Genomic DNA, 17,888 nt, shown 5'->3' with positions numbered 1-17,888 from the left:
TTCGGCTCAACTTGTCTATGGCAACAAAGATACTCAGCTAAGCTAGTCCCATTTGGCCCATATCCTTCTAAACGTTTCCCATCCTTCACCTTATCCAAATGTCTGTTAATTGTTGGTACTGTTCCTGCCTCAACCACCTCCTCTGGCAGTTTGTTCATATACCCACCTACTCGGGTTCCCTTAAAATCTTTTCTCTCTCACCTTCGACTTATACCCTCTCATTTTTTATTATCTTTCCCTGAGAAAAGTAATGTGTGAATTTACTCTATGTACGCCCCTCATAAATTTATACACAATAAGGTCACCTCTCAGTCTCCTATGCTCCAAGCAAGAAGTGCAAGCCTACCTAACCTCTCTCTATAACTTGAGTACTCTGGTCCTGGCAATAGTCTCATAACTTTTCTTTGCACTCTTTCCTGCATAATGTCATCTTTCCTGCAGTAGAATAACCAAATCTATTCATAATATTTAAAGTGTAACTTCACCAACTCCTGAACACAATGCTCTGATTGATGACGGCCAAAGTAGCAAACATCTTCATCAATACCAGTCTACTTGTAATGCCACTTTCAGGAAAGTATGTACTTATGCTCCTCAGTCCTCTGTGTTGTATAACATTTCCAGGGCTCTACTATTCACTGTGAAAGTCCTACCCTAACTTGAGTGCCCAAAATACAACATGCCACACTTTTCCGAATTGAGCTCCTTTTCACATTCCTGGGTCACTTGGATAGCTGATCAAGATGCCGGGGTATTTTTTGGCAACCACCTTCACTGTCTGCAAGACCTCTTAATGTAGTCTCATCTACAAACTTACTATATATTCTCATCCAAATCATTTAAATAAATGATGAATAACAATGAGCCCAGTGTTAATCCTTGTGGCACACAACTAATCACAGGGCTCCAGTGTAAAATACATAATGTTCCACCATCACGCACTGCTTCCCAAATCAAACCACAACCACTCTCCATTCCTTCTCTCCAGAGTTGCTGCCTGTCCTGCGGAGTTACTCCAGCATTTTGTGTCTATCTTCACTTATGTATCCAATTAGCTAGCTCTCCCTGAGATCTAAAATGTTTAACCAGTCTACCAGATGGGACTTTTTTTAAGACCTTGCTAAAATCCATACAGACAATGTTATAAAAACATAACCCTGCCCTCCTCCATCTTCTTTGTTACCTCTTCAAAAAAAACTCTTAACATATTTGAGAGACAATTTCTCACACATCTGTGCTGGCTATCCCTAACTATCAGTCCTTGTCTATTCAATTGCTGATGGACCCTGTCTCTTGGAATCCCAAATACTTGCAAAACTGACTGGGTTTTTGCTTCACTACCTTCTGACCTATTTTTCAACAAGGGAATCGCATTGATTGGTCTTCCAGTAAATCTTCCAGTCTTCTGGTTATCATCCCTCAACCAATGGGTCCCCCAAATCTGCAGCCACGTTCTTTGGGTGCAGCTTTAAGGTTCCAGCATTTTGTTCTCCTTAAGCCCCATGAGTATCTCTTGCACATTATCCCTTTTGATTTGGGATTTTTACAAGTTTGTCTGATATTTGAATGAGCCCATCTGTTATTTTGTGTATGTGTTGGGGGGGGGGGTCCAACTCACTTGGACAGGCATCATCTCTGGAGCACATGGATAAAGGTTAGGATCCTTCAGACTCGTAGTCATAGAACTGTGCAGCACAGAAACAGATCCTTTTGCCCACCTTGTCCATGCCGACCAAATTGGCATATTGGGGTGGTAGCATTTGGCACATGGTAGTCTCAGCCATTCCTATTCCTATCTGTATATTTGTCAAAATGTATTTTAACAGTCATAATAGTATCTGCTTCTTTAGCTTCCACTGCAGTTCGTTCCAGATGAGGACTAGTCTCTGAGTGAAAAAGTTGTCCCTGGGGTTACTCTTAAATATCTGCCTTCTCCCTTTAAACCTGTGTTAGAATTGTTTATCTTGGAAAAAGGATTTTGAGCATTTACTTTATCCATGTTCCTCATCTAACACTTTTCAGTAAGGTCACCACTTAGCCTCTTACAGTCCAAAACAGTCTCAGGCTATCCAATCTATCCCTATAACTCAAGCTTGCAAGTCCAGGTAATATCCTGGTGAATTTCTTTTGCACCCTTTCCAACTTAATAAAATCCACCCGATAACTGGGTGCCCACAACCGCATACAGTGCTCTAAATATGGTCTCACCAATTACCTATACAGCTGCATAATGAAGCCACAAATTATGTGCTTAACACACTTTTCAATGAAGTCAAGTGTGCCAAATACCACCTTCACCATGTCCACTTCTCTCACCAACGTTCGGAACCCATGCGCCCATATATCAAGATCTCTCTGATCTGCATCGCTTTCCAGGGCTCTATGATTTATTGTGCAAGTCCTGTGTTGGTTTGACCGACCAAAGTGCAACATCACATGCTTATCAAAGTTAAATTCCATTTGTTATTTCTTGATGCACGTTCCAATCTGATCTTGATCTTGATGTAAACTTGGATAACCTTCCTCACCGTCTGCTATATCATCAATTTTTATGCCATCTGCAAATTTGCCAACAATGATGACCACATTTTCATCCAAATTGTTAATAGATATGACATTATCTGTGGACACAGATGTATCATCTGTGTGTGCTGTTGACTCTTAAACTACATGTGAAATTATATCATACTGTAGTCACTGCCTCCTAGCGGTTCTTTGGCCACAGATTAATCCTTGCTCATTACATGTGACCAATAAAAACAGTTAGGTTTTTAAATAAAGACTGTTAACATGCTTTGCCACATGTAATAAAGGGCTTTCAGTAGGTATGGGTAGGTTAAGTGAGTAGCCAATGAGATGTTAGATAGTTTGATGTGGGAAATGCGCAATTATCGTTTTTTTGATGAATGATGAATGAATGAATGAATGAATGGATGAATGAATGAATGACAAAGCAAATGATTATTTAAGGGGAATGAGAATATAAAATGCAGTCATGAAAAAGGAGCTCCACAAAATGTTTGTCTGTAGCATGGCAAGTAATTGGGAAAGCGAATGGAATGTTGGTATTTATTGCAATAGATATGGTGTATATAAAAGTTTTGATGCAATTTTACAGAGTGTTGGTGAGACTGTGGCTTGAATACTGCATATTGCTTTGGTCTCTATATTGAAACAAGCAAATGTTGGCACTGGAGGCAGTACACAGAAGGTGCACTGGGTTGATTCCTAGAATGTTGGAGTTGATAAAATGGGATCAAGCAAATTGGCCCTAAATTCATAGGAATACAGAAGAAAAATGAGGGGTGATCATATTGAAGCATGTAAGATTCAGGGAGGGATTGAAAAGCAGGATGTTCAGAGGATGCTTCCTCTAATGGCGTTGTCTGGGACTAGTGAACAACTTCGGAATCATGGAATATATTTTTAAGAAGCAGATCTGATGGAATTTCTGTTTTTTGACTGGAAATTTCAACTTCAGAGGTAGAATCACTGACTATATTTAGTGCAGAGATTGACAGGCAAACAATTGAACTGTGAAGGTGTGGGGACAAAGTGGTGAAATGGTGTTGGGGTCAAGGATGATCTTAATTAATGGCAGGACAAGCTTGAGAGATTGCTATAGCAAAAGAATAAACCCATTTTGTGCTTTGGAAATATTTATATTACAGCAAAGACTGCGTTGCACCCTACCTCCACTCTGCCAATCAAGGCTGTACGTATTGGATGATGAAATATTATTTTAAAAAATGATTGGTTTAGTTTTAATGATTGGAGGTGCTAGGCTCAACAAATAAATTGCACTGTGGATGAGGAAATGTCTGCCATTTGAGCATGGTTCAAGAGCACACTTAGGAATGATTTCTCATTAATGGTTTCTAAGACAACATGTAATTCATTCATCTGTGAAAATGTCTTTTATTCTCAGGAAAGGGAGGGACTGCTTTGCATCCAAAGTTAACAATCCCTCGGCAAATATCTTGATAATTTGCAAGGTCATAATGCATTCCAGATGTTTTTCTACTCTATTTTTCTTATTTCAGGTCTTTGGCGCCTTGGTTAAGTTAGCTAAATTATTTATCTCCAACAGTAAATGGAGTGTTGTTGTTAAATATTTCACAGTACAAAGAATCAATTGCAACACAGAGCATCTTAATCACGACTGAAGCCTTTAATGATATGTAAAGTCCTGCTGAAGGCAGCTGAGTCCAAACAAGTTGCACTGTGAAATTCTGAATATCCATTTGCCTTCAGTCTGATGTCGGGGGGGGGGGGGGGGGGGGGGGGGGGGGGGGGGGGGGGGGGGGGGGGGGGGGGGGAGAAAGGAAGGAAGATGCGGAGACAGTAGGCTTGTGGGGGAGCTGGGAAGGGGGACGGGAAGGTGGGAGAAAGCCAGGACTATCTGAAATTAGAAGTCAATGTTCATATCGCTGGAGTGTATACTACCTAAGCAAAATATGGGGTGCTGTACCTCCAATTTGCGCTGGGCCTTGCTCTGGCAATGGAGGAGGCTTAGGACAGAAAGGTCCAATTCGAAATGGGAGGGGGAGTTGAAGTTCAAGAGTTAAAATTGGCGTGTCGTAAAGGTAATGCTACGGTTGTTATGTGAGATTACGGTCAACATGAGGTAGACTGGGAAAATCAGGTTGGTACTGGACCCCAAGAAAGTGAGTTTATGGAGTGCTTCCATGATGGATTCTTAGAGCAGCTTGTACTGGAGCCCACCCGGGAGCAGGCAATTCTGGATTTAGTTGTTTAATGAACTGGATTTGATAAAGGGAACTTGCGGTAAAGGAGACATTAGGAGGTAGTGACCATAATATGATGTTTTAATCTACAATTTGAGAGGGAGAAGGGTAAATCGGAGGTGTCAGTATTAAAGTTGAACAAAGAGGACTATGGAGCCATGAGGGAGGAGCTGGCCAAAGTTGACTGGAAAGATAGCCTAGCAGGGATGACAGTGGAACAACAATGGCAGGTATTTTGGGAATAATACAGAAGGTGCAGGATCAGTTCATTCCAAAGAAAGAAAGTAAGGCACAACTGTGGCTGACATGGGAAGTCAGGGGCAGTATTAAAATAAAAGAGAAGAAGTATAACATAGCAAAGATGGGGAAGCCAGAGGATTGCGTAACTTTTAAAGAGCAATGGAAGATAACTAAAAAGGCAATACAGGGAGATAAGATGAGGTATGAAGGTAAGCTAGCTAAGAATATAAAGGAGGATACTAAAAGCTTATTTAGGTATGTGAAGAGGAAAAAAATTGTTAAGACCAAAATTGGACCCTTGGAGACTGAAAAGGAAGAATTTATTATCTAAATGGTGTCAAGTTGGGAAAAGAGCAAGTACAACAGGGTCTGGGGGTCCTTGTTCATCAGTCTTTGAAAGTAAGCATGCAGTTACAGCAGGCAGTGAAGAAAGTGAATGGCATGTTGGCCTTCATTACAAGAGGAGTTGAGTATAGGAGCAACGAGGTCCTTCTGCAATTGTATAGGGCCCTAGTGAGACCACACCTGGAGTATTGTGTGCAGTTTTGGTCTCCAAATTTGAGGAAAGACATTATTGCTATTGAGGGAGTGCAGCGTAGGTTCACAAGGTTAATCCCGGGATGGTGGGACTGTCATATGTTGATAGAATGGAGTGGCTGAGCTTGTTTACTCTGGAATTTAGAAGGATGAGAGGGAATCTTATTGAAACATATAAGATTATTAAGGGTTTGGATACGCTAGAGGCAGGAAACATGTTCCCGATGTTGGGGGAGTCCAGAATCAGGGGCCACAGTTTAAGAATAAGGGGTAAGCCATTTAGAACGGACATGAGGAAAAACGTTTTCACACAGTTGTGAGTGTGGAATTCTCTGCCTCAGCGGATGGTGGAGGCCGGTTCTCTGGATGCTTTTAAGAGAGTTAGATAGAGCTCTTAAAGATAGCGGAATCAGGGGAAATGGGGAGAAGGCAGGAACAGGGTACTGATTGTGGATGATCAGCCATGATCACATTGAATGGCGGTGCTGGCCCGGTGCCAAATGGCCTACTTCTGCACCTATTGTCTATTGCTGAGCCACTGGGAGATCGAGTTGGTTTATGCGAACTGAGCAGAGGTGTCGGGTGAAGTGATCGTCGAAGGGGTGGTTTGGGTGGGAAGGGGCGAATTGACCAGGGAGTTAAAGAGGGAACGGTCTCGGCGGAAAGCAGAAAGGGGAGGAGATGGGAAGAAGTGGCCAGTGGTAGGATCCCGTTGGAGGTGACGAAAATATCTGAGGATTATATGTTGTTTGTGACGGCTGATTGGGTGGAAGGTGAGGACTAGGGGGGCTCTGTCCTTGTTGCTAGTAGGGGGATGGGGAGTAAGAGGGGAGCTGCGGGATATAGAGGAGGCCTTGGTGAGAGCCTGATCTATAATAGAAGAGGGGAACCACCGTTCCATAAAGAATGAGGACAATACTCTGATGCCCTGGTCTGGAACATCTCATCCTGGGTGCAGATACGGCGTAGAGAAAGGAATTGGGAGTAGGGGGTGGGGGGGGGGGGGGGGGGGGGGGGGGGGTAGAGTTCTCTCAGGAAGCAGGGTGGGAAGAAGTGTAGTCCAGATAGCTATGGGTGTCAGTGGGTTCATAGTAGATGTCGGTCAGTAGTCTGTTGCAGCATCCAGGCATGGAAATTGCTATCAAAATATGTAGGGGACAGGGGGGACACACAATTTTTTGGTGCCCTGGCACGCATGCGCACACTCACACACGCGCGAGGCTTCGGAGGCTCAATCCAGTGCTAAATGCAGCTCAACTCTGCCTGTCTCGCCAGGTTAACCTACAGCCCTGCCTGGACTGACGGGACACCAGAGCTGCTTCTCCATGCTGGCTGTAAACCTGGGCCATATTTCCCGCAAGTCCAGGCAGGGCTGTAGGTTAACCTGGTGGAACAGGCATAGTTGAGCTGGGTTTTGCGCTGCTTCTCCGCGCTGACTGTGGGCCGGGGGGCACAGCACCCGTCTGACACCCGACCTCCCTGGCCACCCATGGGGATGGGGGAACTCGGGTGGGGACGGGACAGCGCCGGAGAGCCGAGATCGATGAGGCGCAGGTCTGTGCCAAGAGTGTTTTGGCACGTCTCCCTCCTCCAATTACCGCGCTATATCCTCAGTCCCCACTCCTCCCTCCTCCAATGATCGCGCTGAATCATCATGTCCCACTGCCGTTGCCTGCTGACTGATGTCTCTCTCGTCCAATCGGCGCCCTCGATCAGCAGTCCCAACCCCACTGTCTCGCGGAAAGCGGAGATTTCACCGGGTTTTAAAATATGGATTACAAAAACTGGGAGGGATGTCCCCCAAAACAGAAGGGGAACGTGTCCTCTTGGCCCCCCCAGGATTTCCGCCCCTGCTGTTGCCTGCGATGGGGATGGCGAGATCTAGAAACGGTAGGGAGATGTCAGAAATGGTCCAGGTGAATTTGAGTGCCGGATGGCAATTAATGGTGAAATGGATGAAGTCAGCAAGGTCTGCATGGGTACAGAAGGTAGCACCGATGCAGTCATCAATGTAGCAGAGGTAGAGTTCGGGGATAGGGCCACGGTACACCTCGAACAGGGATTGTTCGGCGTACCCAACAAAGAGGCAGGCATAGCTGGGACCCAGTACGAACCCATAGTTACGCCTTGGATTTGGAGGATATAGGAGGAGTCAAAGGAAAAGTTGTTGAGGGTAAGGACCAGCTCCGCTAGGCGGAGAAGGGTATTAGTAGATGGAGATTGGTTGGTTCCGCGGTCAAGGATGAAATGGAGGGCTTTAAGACCCTCCTGGTAGGGGATGAAGGTGTAGAGTGACTGGACATACATATTGGAGATGAAGGAATGAGGGCCTGGAAAACGGGGACAAAAGGTAGATACAAAATGCTGGCGTAGCTCAGCGGTCAGGCAGCATCTCTGGAGAAAAGGAATAGTGACATTTTAGCGAGCCCCTACAGAATGCGAATCGTATCACTTTCAGGAGTTTACAGACATTGGTATCACTGATATGCTGCAGGTACAAATGGTTCTCCCCAGGCATCAAAATGGCCTTGCTCTTAGAATCTGGGTGAAATTACGGATTTCAGTACAGTATTTTCTCCAAAAAACTGTACTGTCCGAAGGTTCAGGACTTGACTAATTCTTGCATTTTAAACTCTGCCGTTGCTCTGCAGATACCAGATGACAATCATATGGACATTTAGAGGCACCCTACAAACATAAGATGACTATTAAAGCACATATAAGACAAATTTAAGGGTAAACTGCAATGTTTGTAATGTTTTTGGGCAAGACAACATTTTTAACCTATTTAGGTTAAAGGGAAACTCTACAAAGCATACCAGTATGGATTTGCTCTTGATATGTGTGGTTCAATGTATTGATTTACAGTTTTATCTTCATATCTCTGAAGCAAGCACTTAGCAAAAGCAAGTAATCGTCAAGTTAACAGTTGAAAGCTATTTTTTGACATTTTGGGAATTACTTTATTTTGGATGAAAATCACATTGTTTTACAGTTACTTAAAATTATTATCTACTTGATTCTCGTAATTATAGAAAAACAGTAGATGATGTGACACCACAGGATACAAACTACGATAATTCCATGTTATGTCCCTAGTTACTTCAGTTGGGAGATTGCAGTGGATGTTGCATTGATTTCACACTTCATATTCTCGTTTAAGACTCCTGTTATTATTGTGTGCCTGGAGCTCCTGACAAGAGTAGCATAAGATATGTCTGCATAACCTGTGTTTGATACTGCTCTGTAACCTAGCTTTATTTACCAACCTTTGCTGCATATTTCTTAACTCTTTTGAATAATAAAATATCAATCTCAGACATAAAAGTAATAGTTCTTGTCACTTTAATTATTGTCTTTGGAAGTGAATTACCATTTTTGCCTGACTTCGCATGTTGGAGTCTATACTCCTAAAATGTTTAATTTTTAGACTCTGGTCATGGTCCCAGACACTCCAGTGTTAATAGTTTTTCTCTGAACAGTTCCCCTTAATACCCTGAAAAATCTTCAATCAAAACATCTCACTAAATTAGGCAAAACAAGTAATTGAGAATAAGAGTGTTAGGGACTGGTCTGTGACCTAGCTTCATTTACCAAAATGCATTGCATATTATCTGAACTACTTTGCAGAATAAAATTCTTTTTTGGACTCTAGAGTTTTGGACCCTGCTACAGTGTAACATGGTCTTGTAATTTAATCCTGGTGTCTAGATATTGATGTATTTTTCTATGGTTTAGTCCCTGAACTCATCCTGAAGCATGGTGCAACAAAGAGCATGCGGTGCTGCAGGTGTGGCTAGAAAATGGTTCAAGTAGTTGTGGTGTGACTTCTGTTCCCTTCTACTGTAGTCCTGTTAATGTAAAGGTCAGCTGCCCATAGATTTGATTACAAAAAAAATCTAATACATGAGACTTTAATGAGCCATATAGATGGTAACCTAATACTACTTAGATTGCTGCTATTTCTAGCTTTTTGCCTCGCAGAGAGTTGTGGTGCTTTAGGGTCCAAAATGAATTATCTCCTTGTAGCCTTCTATGCAGTATCCATGTAGTATCCATTAACATGCAATTGAGAGAGGTATAAGTCATGTATAAAAACACGTTTCTTGTTAATCTTTGCAAAAGTTAACCTAAATGTGAAGAGAAGACATTTTATACTTGAGGCTAACTTTTCTAAAATATGAGAAAAAAGGAATTATTAGATTATTGAACATTTTTAATGACTGTTAGTTACAGAGGTAGATGAGGTGACACTGAGTTTATTGTAACCATTGCTTCCATTGTTCATTAACATAGAAACATAGAAAATAGTTGCAGGAGTAGGCCATTCAACCCTTCGAGCCTGCACCGCCATTCAATATGATCATGGCTGATCATCCAACTCAGTATCCTATACCTGCCTTCACTCCATACCCCCTGATCCCTTTAGCCACAAGGGCCACATCTAACTCACTCTTAAATATAGCCAATGAACTGGCCTCAACTACCTTCTGTGGCAGAGAATTCCAGAGATTCACCACTCTCTGTGTGAAAAATGTTTTTCTCATCTCAGTCCTAAAAGATTTCCCCTTTATCCTTAAACTGTGACCCCTTGTCCTGGACTTCCCCAACATTGGGATTTAACAATATACACAGATGTATTTTGTCTAATGTCCTCTAACAGATGACCTGCTTAGGAAGATAAAGTTGTTCTCTTTTATAAACAGATGTACTAAGTTGCTTGGTCGCAGTAAAAATCATTAACCACGCAGATCTGAAGGTAAAGATATAAAGGAATGTTACTGATTTTTATCCATTATTAGTTGTTGGCATATATCTTCACAGGATTAGACCCAGCTGATTTTATGATATTCACTGCACTGTGGGGACAGACCCAGGAAAAAATCTCCTTGCATCTGATCCTTTTAGTTTTAATGGTCCTAGAAGTTGTTTCAGGGAAAATAGTTCTTTTGGGCCATTTTTATTAAATTAGTAAATTGTAATTCTTAGTTAAACAGATGGCTAGCTATGTTCTGCACGGCTGTTTCTTGGTCTTTAATGTGATCTATTTTCTTGCCTAATTTGCAACAAAGATGTAATTGATTTTGCTATGAAAAGCTGTATATTATTTCCTTGAAGCTCCAGAACACCTGCATAAATTCAGTGGGAATTAGTTAATAAAGCCGTATGTAAAGATTTCCACATCACAGACTGTTGAAAGTTCTCTGTGGCTCAGCTTGTTATTGTTTGGTTCTTTAAAACATACAATCATGACGTTTAATTGAAGTTAAGACTTGCCCTTCACTAACTTTTCCAAATGTTAACATATGATTGTGTGTGCATATACTTAGTGCATGTCGATAAATAGCTGGAACCAAGAACGAGTTGCGATTACTTTAATTATTTGCCCATAGGGCAAAGAAGGATATGTGCCATTATTCTTAATCAGCTTAAAATGCATTTCCTGATAACTGGAAGTCGTATAATGCAGTGTTTTTCTCTCCACTTTTAATAAATGCATTTTTCTTATCAGCATTATATGTTTTTGTGCCATTTTTTTACAATACTGTGGTGGCATGATTACCATATGGAGTGATTCTGTGTATTTTCCGACTGATGGACTAAATCAACTTATGGATATCTGAGAAAAACGGTCCCCATTCATTACCCGGGGACTTTAAATTAAGCAACATGAACTGTTGGCATTATAAATTAAGCAACACACACAGTGCTAAAAAAAAAAAAAAGATTTCTTGGTTCGTTTGAAATGATCAGTAAACTATTTTGTAGCTTTTGGAATCTGCAGAGAATAGAGGTTGATAGTAATAATAAGCACAAAAATTCATAAGAAGGAACTTCATTCTATTCAAATGCAACTGTACTTATAACTCAAAATTCTTCCTTAAACTACATGCTGCAGTATTATAGAAAATGTAACGGATTAGTTTTAATATTTTTTGGCTTCTTAATAATATTGAATGTTTGAAATTACGGTTTGCATGCATTATTTTAATGGACATGATTTCCAGGAAATTTGACTCGTAATGCACATTTACTATGTTTACGAGTCAAAATACTGTGAGTATGTTTTATGGTTTAAACTGAAGGCTCATATTGGTGTGATTTTTTTTCTTTTGCCAAACGACTTCATTTCCAATGCTGAAAATGTGATGAAAGGTTTCAGTAAATAAAGTTAAATCTGTTTATTAAAATATTGTAAATAAAAGTTATGCTATAAATGTTTGCACAGAGGAAATTATCTTCAGTGCCCACAGCTTCCAATTCCAACAGTCCTCGAGAGCATGGATTAAAATGATTAACTGTTAATAAAGTAAGGTGTTGTGGTGCTTATGTTACTGTTTGAGCTATTCGGTAATCCAGATTTATAATTCAACTTGGGTTTAGAAGTTCTTTGACAGGATGAAATTGGGGGATTCATTTCTGCAAGCCAGATTGTCAATTAAGATGTCAAGACCTTGATCAGGTGCAGGTTTATGGGATAATTTGAGGATCTGGAACTCCCTGGTGGTTTCCAGGAGATGCAATCAGTGGGGTGAAGGGGTCAGTACCATATTGCAAGCAAAGAAGATTAGGCAAGTGAGCCAAATAATGCTCTTGGTCAAACAAAGCAATAAATACTTGGATATTAAGAGGTCTGGAGAAACGAGTGGATCCCATTTGAGTATTTTGAAGTTAGTGAACTAGGTCAACAAGAAAAGTGGAACAAGGCATCTACACTTATTCTGGCACCAAATTCAAAGAAGTATGTGTTTGCATGACAAAAAAAAAAATAATTTGGCACAATTTGAATTTAATTAACACTACTTAAAGCAGGAAAAGTTTTAGTTTAGAGATACAGCGTGGAAAAAGGCCTTTTGGCCCACTGAGTCCATGCCGACCAGTAGTCCCTGCACACTAACGTTATCGTAACACATTAGGGACAATTTACAATTATACCAAACCAATTAACCTACAAACCTGTACGTCAATGGAGTGTGGGAGGAAGCTGGAGATCCTGGAGAAAACCTACACGGGTCATGTGCAGAATGTGCAAACTTTGTACAAATGGAGTAAAAATATTAAGAAGAAAGAAAGCCTGTCCTCCCCCCTGGCTGGATCTTTTGGTGTATCCACCCCTTAAATAAGCAAAAAGCTCACTGAGGAGGTTCAAAATTGTTTTCAATATCAGACGATAACCACCATACTCTGAGAGCATTAAACACCTTTCTTGCTGGTGGCATTCATAGCTTGAGGATGAATACATTTAAGAAAACTATGAGTAACTGAGGTTGAAATATGCTGTTGGCTAAAAGTAGCACACACCATAGCTTCACTGGGAATATTGTCAAAACCTGTATATGTACCCATAGCAGATTAATGATAAATGATAAGCAACTTTATAGGACTTTGGTTGGACCACATTTGGAGTATTGCTTGCAGTCCCAATACAGGAAGGATGTGAATGCTTTAGAAAGGGTTCAGAGGAGGTTTACCAGAATGATGCCTGAATCCCATAATCCAGGCATCATTCTGGTAAACCACTGCACCCTGTCTAAAGCATCTACATCCTTCCTGTATTGGGACTGCAAGCAATACTCCAAATGTGGTAGCTAATACCACGTAGTATTAGCTACAAGGAGCAGTTGGAGAGACTTTAATTGTCTTCTCTGGAATGCCGTAGGTTGAGGGAAAAACCCTATAGAAGTATGCAAAATTATGAAAGACATAGATAGGGTAGACAGTCAGAACCTTTTTCCCAATATGGAAATATCAAATACTAGAGGCGATAGCTTTAAGGCGAGAGGAGCAAAGTTGAAAGGAGATGTGCGGGCACTTTTTATACACAGTGGGTGGTGAGTACCTAGAATACGCTGCTGGGAGTGGTGGTGGTGGAACCATATTTGATTGTCGATTTTAAAAGACCTTTGGACAGGCGCATGGCGATAGGCACATGGATATACGGGGAATGGAGGGATAGGGATTATGAGCAGGCAGATTGAAGTGGTTTTGGCTTTATGTTCGGCAAAAAAGTTGTGGGCCGAGGGGTCTTTTTGCGCTGTACTATTCTATGTTCTATAAAAGAGGTCTACTCAATCAGCAAGTATTCTTAATTCATATTATCCTTGTAAAGTAGAAAGTCAGCTTTACATTATAAAAATGAATTTGTGGCTGAATATTCTTTTTTTCTTTCTTGCACTGACAGATTACCGGACTGGTCCTTGCTTTACACAAGTGAATAATGATATGTGCCAAGGCCAGATCAGTGGAATCATCTGCACCAAAACACTCTGCTGTGCGACTGTCGGCCGTGCTTGGGGCCATCCCTGTGAAATTTGTCCAGCTCAGCCACATCCCTGTCGCCGTGGATTCATCCCAAATATTCGCTCTGGTGCTTGCCAAGGTAATTTCACTGCAATAATCACCTCTGTCATTGTATTAAATATCTATACATAGCATGGTTGAAGATAATAAATATCTGATATTTATTGTAATGCTCTGGAACGCATTGTTTAAAGAAATTTATAACTGGACTGAATGCCAACATTAAATGCCGACATGTTGCCTTGATGTTCTTGATGGTGATATTAACGGTTTAAAGACCAGAATCGAGGGATCCCAATTTTACTCGGTTATAGTTCCATTATGCTGGGATTCCTAGGATTTATGTGAGTGAATCAGTTCAGAGATCCTCTATGAGATTAGAGTGGCAATCCCATGAATCCCAATGTGAATCGTTTGTTCTATCTTATACATTGATAGATGATTTTAAAAATTCACTAATTTTTAAATAATTCCCAAAAGTTATGATATTTATTACATTTTTAATAGTTTTATTTTTTTCTGAATATCTGGCAAGTAAGAAATGTCCTCTATATCTAGGTCGGCTGAGTTTGGGAATGGAATGACTGCAATCAACGGGCCTGTGCCATTGTGATTGAGTGTAATTTAATGTTTACCAAATGGTTATTTTCTTTTTTAGGTGTGATATTATACTATATTTCTTTATAGAGCTGCTTTCAATCAATTGTTCTGTTCAGCTGATGTTTTAAATTTCCAGATGAAATGGAATAATGCACATCAGAAGTAACAGAAAAATAACAGTCTCTGAAATGTAAAAGATGTTTCACTTCCATGACTTTGTTTGAACTCTTTATAATGGACAATCCTGATGCTTGATTTGATATGGCGCCACATATTTTTAAGGCCATGGCCCTGTTAAAAACAAAAATCTTGCTTGCACTGTCAAATTACCACAAGCAGCCATAGTGCAGTAATTCTGAAAAATTAAGAACCAGTTTCTCATTATTTATTTTCCTATCCGATACTTCCAGTGCCTTTCAGGAAGACACCACTTTCTGGACTTGTATCAACTTGAGTCAGATTGTGTTAGAGCTCCTTTTTCCACATTTAAAATATTACCAATCTTGATGGGCCTGTTGTATATTTCAACAGTTCATGTTGTCAGTTCAAATGTTAAAATGTTATTACTTTTTCTTTTGAATCCTCTAGACTGGATCAAAATTTAGATTTTTTTCGTAATTCAGTCAGAGCAGTTAGATTGTTTTGGGTTTTGATCCTTCTGGATCTAATGCATATCATCGAAATATGATCATTTAAACACGTTAAAAAAGAAACTAAAAGTCTAACTACACAAAGTCAAAGATAATATCTTTCTTTGAACTTTTCGGACAAAGGGTTTTCACCCAAAACATTAGTCTCTCTCCATTCCAAATGTCGATGGTCTGTTGATTATTTGGAGAATTTTCTGTTGAAAAGGCAGCTTTGTATTGTTGAAATTTGATGAGAAATTCAAGTGAAATGAAAGATGCCTGAGATGTCTCAGATGGCAGCAGAGCCTACTGAAGAAGAGAACATTAAATCCATTAAAATGGACTGAAAACAATTACAGTCCTAAATTAAATCGGTTAGTACTTAATATGGATTTTGAATATTTATGTTTTTAATGTCAGTATTAAATATTTCAGCAAACATGGTATTTTTGTACCAGGCATATTTCCCAGCAAATCACTTTGTTGCTGGTGAAGTTCTTAAAGAAATAGGAACATCATTTTTCTGAGTAGGCTGAAAATGTTTTGCAGGGCACCGCCAAGAGATGGAAGTGAAGAAACTAGCCACAACATTTTATTATTGCTAGAGATCGTTATCATTTTTCTGAAATTCAATAATGACGTGGGCTGCCATTCAAAACTTGTGTAAAGTGCATTGAGAAAGCTCTTGATCTCCAAAGGGGAATAAAGATGCCAGAGGGTGTAAGGGGCGACCGTGACTGACAAGGGATGCCAGGGACTGTATAAAAATAAAAGAGAAGAAATACAATGTAGCAAAGATGAGCGGGAAGCGAGGATTGGGTAATGTTTAAAGAGCAACAGAAAAATAACTAAAAAGGCAATACGGGGAGAAAAGGTGAGGTACGAAGGTAAGCTAGCCAAGAATATAAAGGAGGATAGTAAAAGCTTCTTTAGGTATTTGAAGAGGAAAAAATTAGTTAAGACACTAGTTGGACACTTGAAGACTGAAGACTGAAAAAGGTGAATTTATAATGGGGACACAATAAAGGAAATGGCAGTGAAGCAAAGCCCAGTACTTTGGATCCGTAGCTTTCCATAAGGAGGGACACACAAATAATCTTAGACATGATGTCCACTAGTGGCCCTAAAAGATCTATCTGGGAACAAGGGATGGGAGGAACTTGAAGGAAATCCAAATAATTAGGCAAGAAATGGTGTTGAATGGTAGATCTGTATGGGATGATGGCTTACTTGGTGATCATTTTCCAATGTTCTATAGATTTAGGATCAGTTCCTGTGGATTGGACGGTAGCTAATGTTATCCCACTTTTTAAGAAAGGCGGGAGAGAGATAACAGGGAAGTATTGACCAGTTAGCTTGATATTGGTGATGCGGAAGATGCTGGAGTCAATTATAAAAGATGAAATAGCGGCCTATTTGGATAGCAGTAACAGGATCGGTCCTAGTCAGCATGGATTTACGAAGGGGAAATCATGCTTGACTAATCTTCTGGAATTTTTTTGAGGATGTAACTAGGAAAATGGACAAGGGAGAGCCAGTGGATGTCGTGTACCTGGACTTTTCAAAAGCATTTGAACGGTCTCACCACAGGAACATTAGTGGGCATAACTTAGGGGCACATGCTCCTTGGCGCTTGAATGCTGACATGGCCATAGGACAAATGGGGTGGCCCCCAGACAGGCAAACAAAGAGTTAGGTGTAGACGGGTCCACTTTTTATATCATGCGCAGGCTCAATGCCTGCTGCGGACCTGCCAATCCTATTTACCCCAATATATTCACAATGATTTCGTGATGACAGCGGATTCAAGATTACATTCGAGCCACACATCCAATTTCGTCGTCCCCACGATGACACAAAGCTGTAGGTTGGCAGTGCTCTTTCTCGTGACTCGTGAGGATGTGTATGCTAGTGAGCATTGAGGAGTGTCTTGGACGCGCTTTTAGGGTGATTGGGCAGGCATGCATGGCAGATGCAGTTTAATGTGAGTTATCCACGTTGGTGGCAAAAAACACGGAAGGCAGATTATCTTTATCGTGCCCAATCGGACATGTCAATTGGGGAGCAAGAAGAGATTCGAAAAGTACAATCGACGTCTTGCGGCTTCCTTTTTTCGAGAGGAGTCGATGGTTACATTTCTGCTTCACTTTTTTTGGCTGTCAAGCAAAAGTAAGCAGGTCAGTAGACGAAAATTGGCCTTGTCCCCAATAGCATTGCTTCGCCCTCCACCTCCTTGCCATATACCCCAGGGAGAGTAGCTGCTGTGCCATATGACGGCAGCCAGAACCACTCCTAGTAAGAATAGGGGGCAGGAGTACGGCCCATGAGCGACCTTCTCGGAGCCCTTGAATTACAATATTCGAGTCACCTGGCTGGATCATCCAACAGTTATCCCGTATCCTATCCTTCTCTCCCCCACTACCCCCTCTGATTCCTCTTACCGCACAAGGCGCATACTTCTAACTCCCCCTCTTAAATACTAGCCAAGCCACTCGGACCCTCTCCAACTACCTTCTCTCGTTCGGCGATCGAGAGAATTTCAGAGATTCAACCACTCTGCTGGGTAGTTGTGTACATTGATAAAATGGGAACTTGTTCTCATGCATCTAAGAGTCCTAAAAGGATATTAGTACCCCCCCTCTATCCTTAACTTTGAACCCTGGTTCTGCGGATTGTCCCGAACATTCACCCCACCGGAACAATATTCTGCCATCAGCACTGTCCCCAGAACCCTTAAGAAATTTTTGTAAGTTTTTGTAAATTCTTTAGCGATCGGTACAAGACGTCAGCTGGATCCATTGTCTGTTTTCATATGAAAGTCCTCGACATGCTC

General features: G+C 41.0%; 1 protein-coding gene across 1 annotated transcript in view; it reads left to right on the top strand.

Annotated features, from left to right (window-relative positions):
* LOC129695673 (fibrillin-2-like) overlaps nucleotides 1-17,888 on the top strand; it is a 296,346-nt gene that overhangs the window by 51,272 nt on the left and 227,186 nt on the right. The window contains exon 6 of the mRNA XM_055632838.1: nucleotides 13,708-13,905. Coding sequence (XP_055488813.1) covers nucleotides 13,708-13,905 — 198 coding nt within the window. The remainder of the gene's footprint in view (nucleotides 1-13,707; nucleotides 13,906-17,888) is intronic.

Source organism: Leucoraja erinacea, chromosome 3 (genome assembly GCF_028641065.1).
Source record: "Leucoraja erinacea ecotype New England chromosome 3, Leri_hhj_1, whole genome shotgun sequence".
Lineage (NCBI taxonomy): Eukaryota > Metazoa > Chordata > Chondrichthyes > Rajiformes > Rajidae > Leucoraja > Leucoraja erinaceus.
This window is presented reverse-complemented; position numbering and strand designations above follow the sequence as displayed.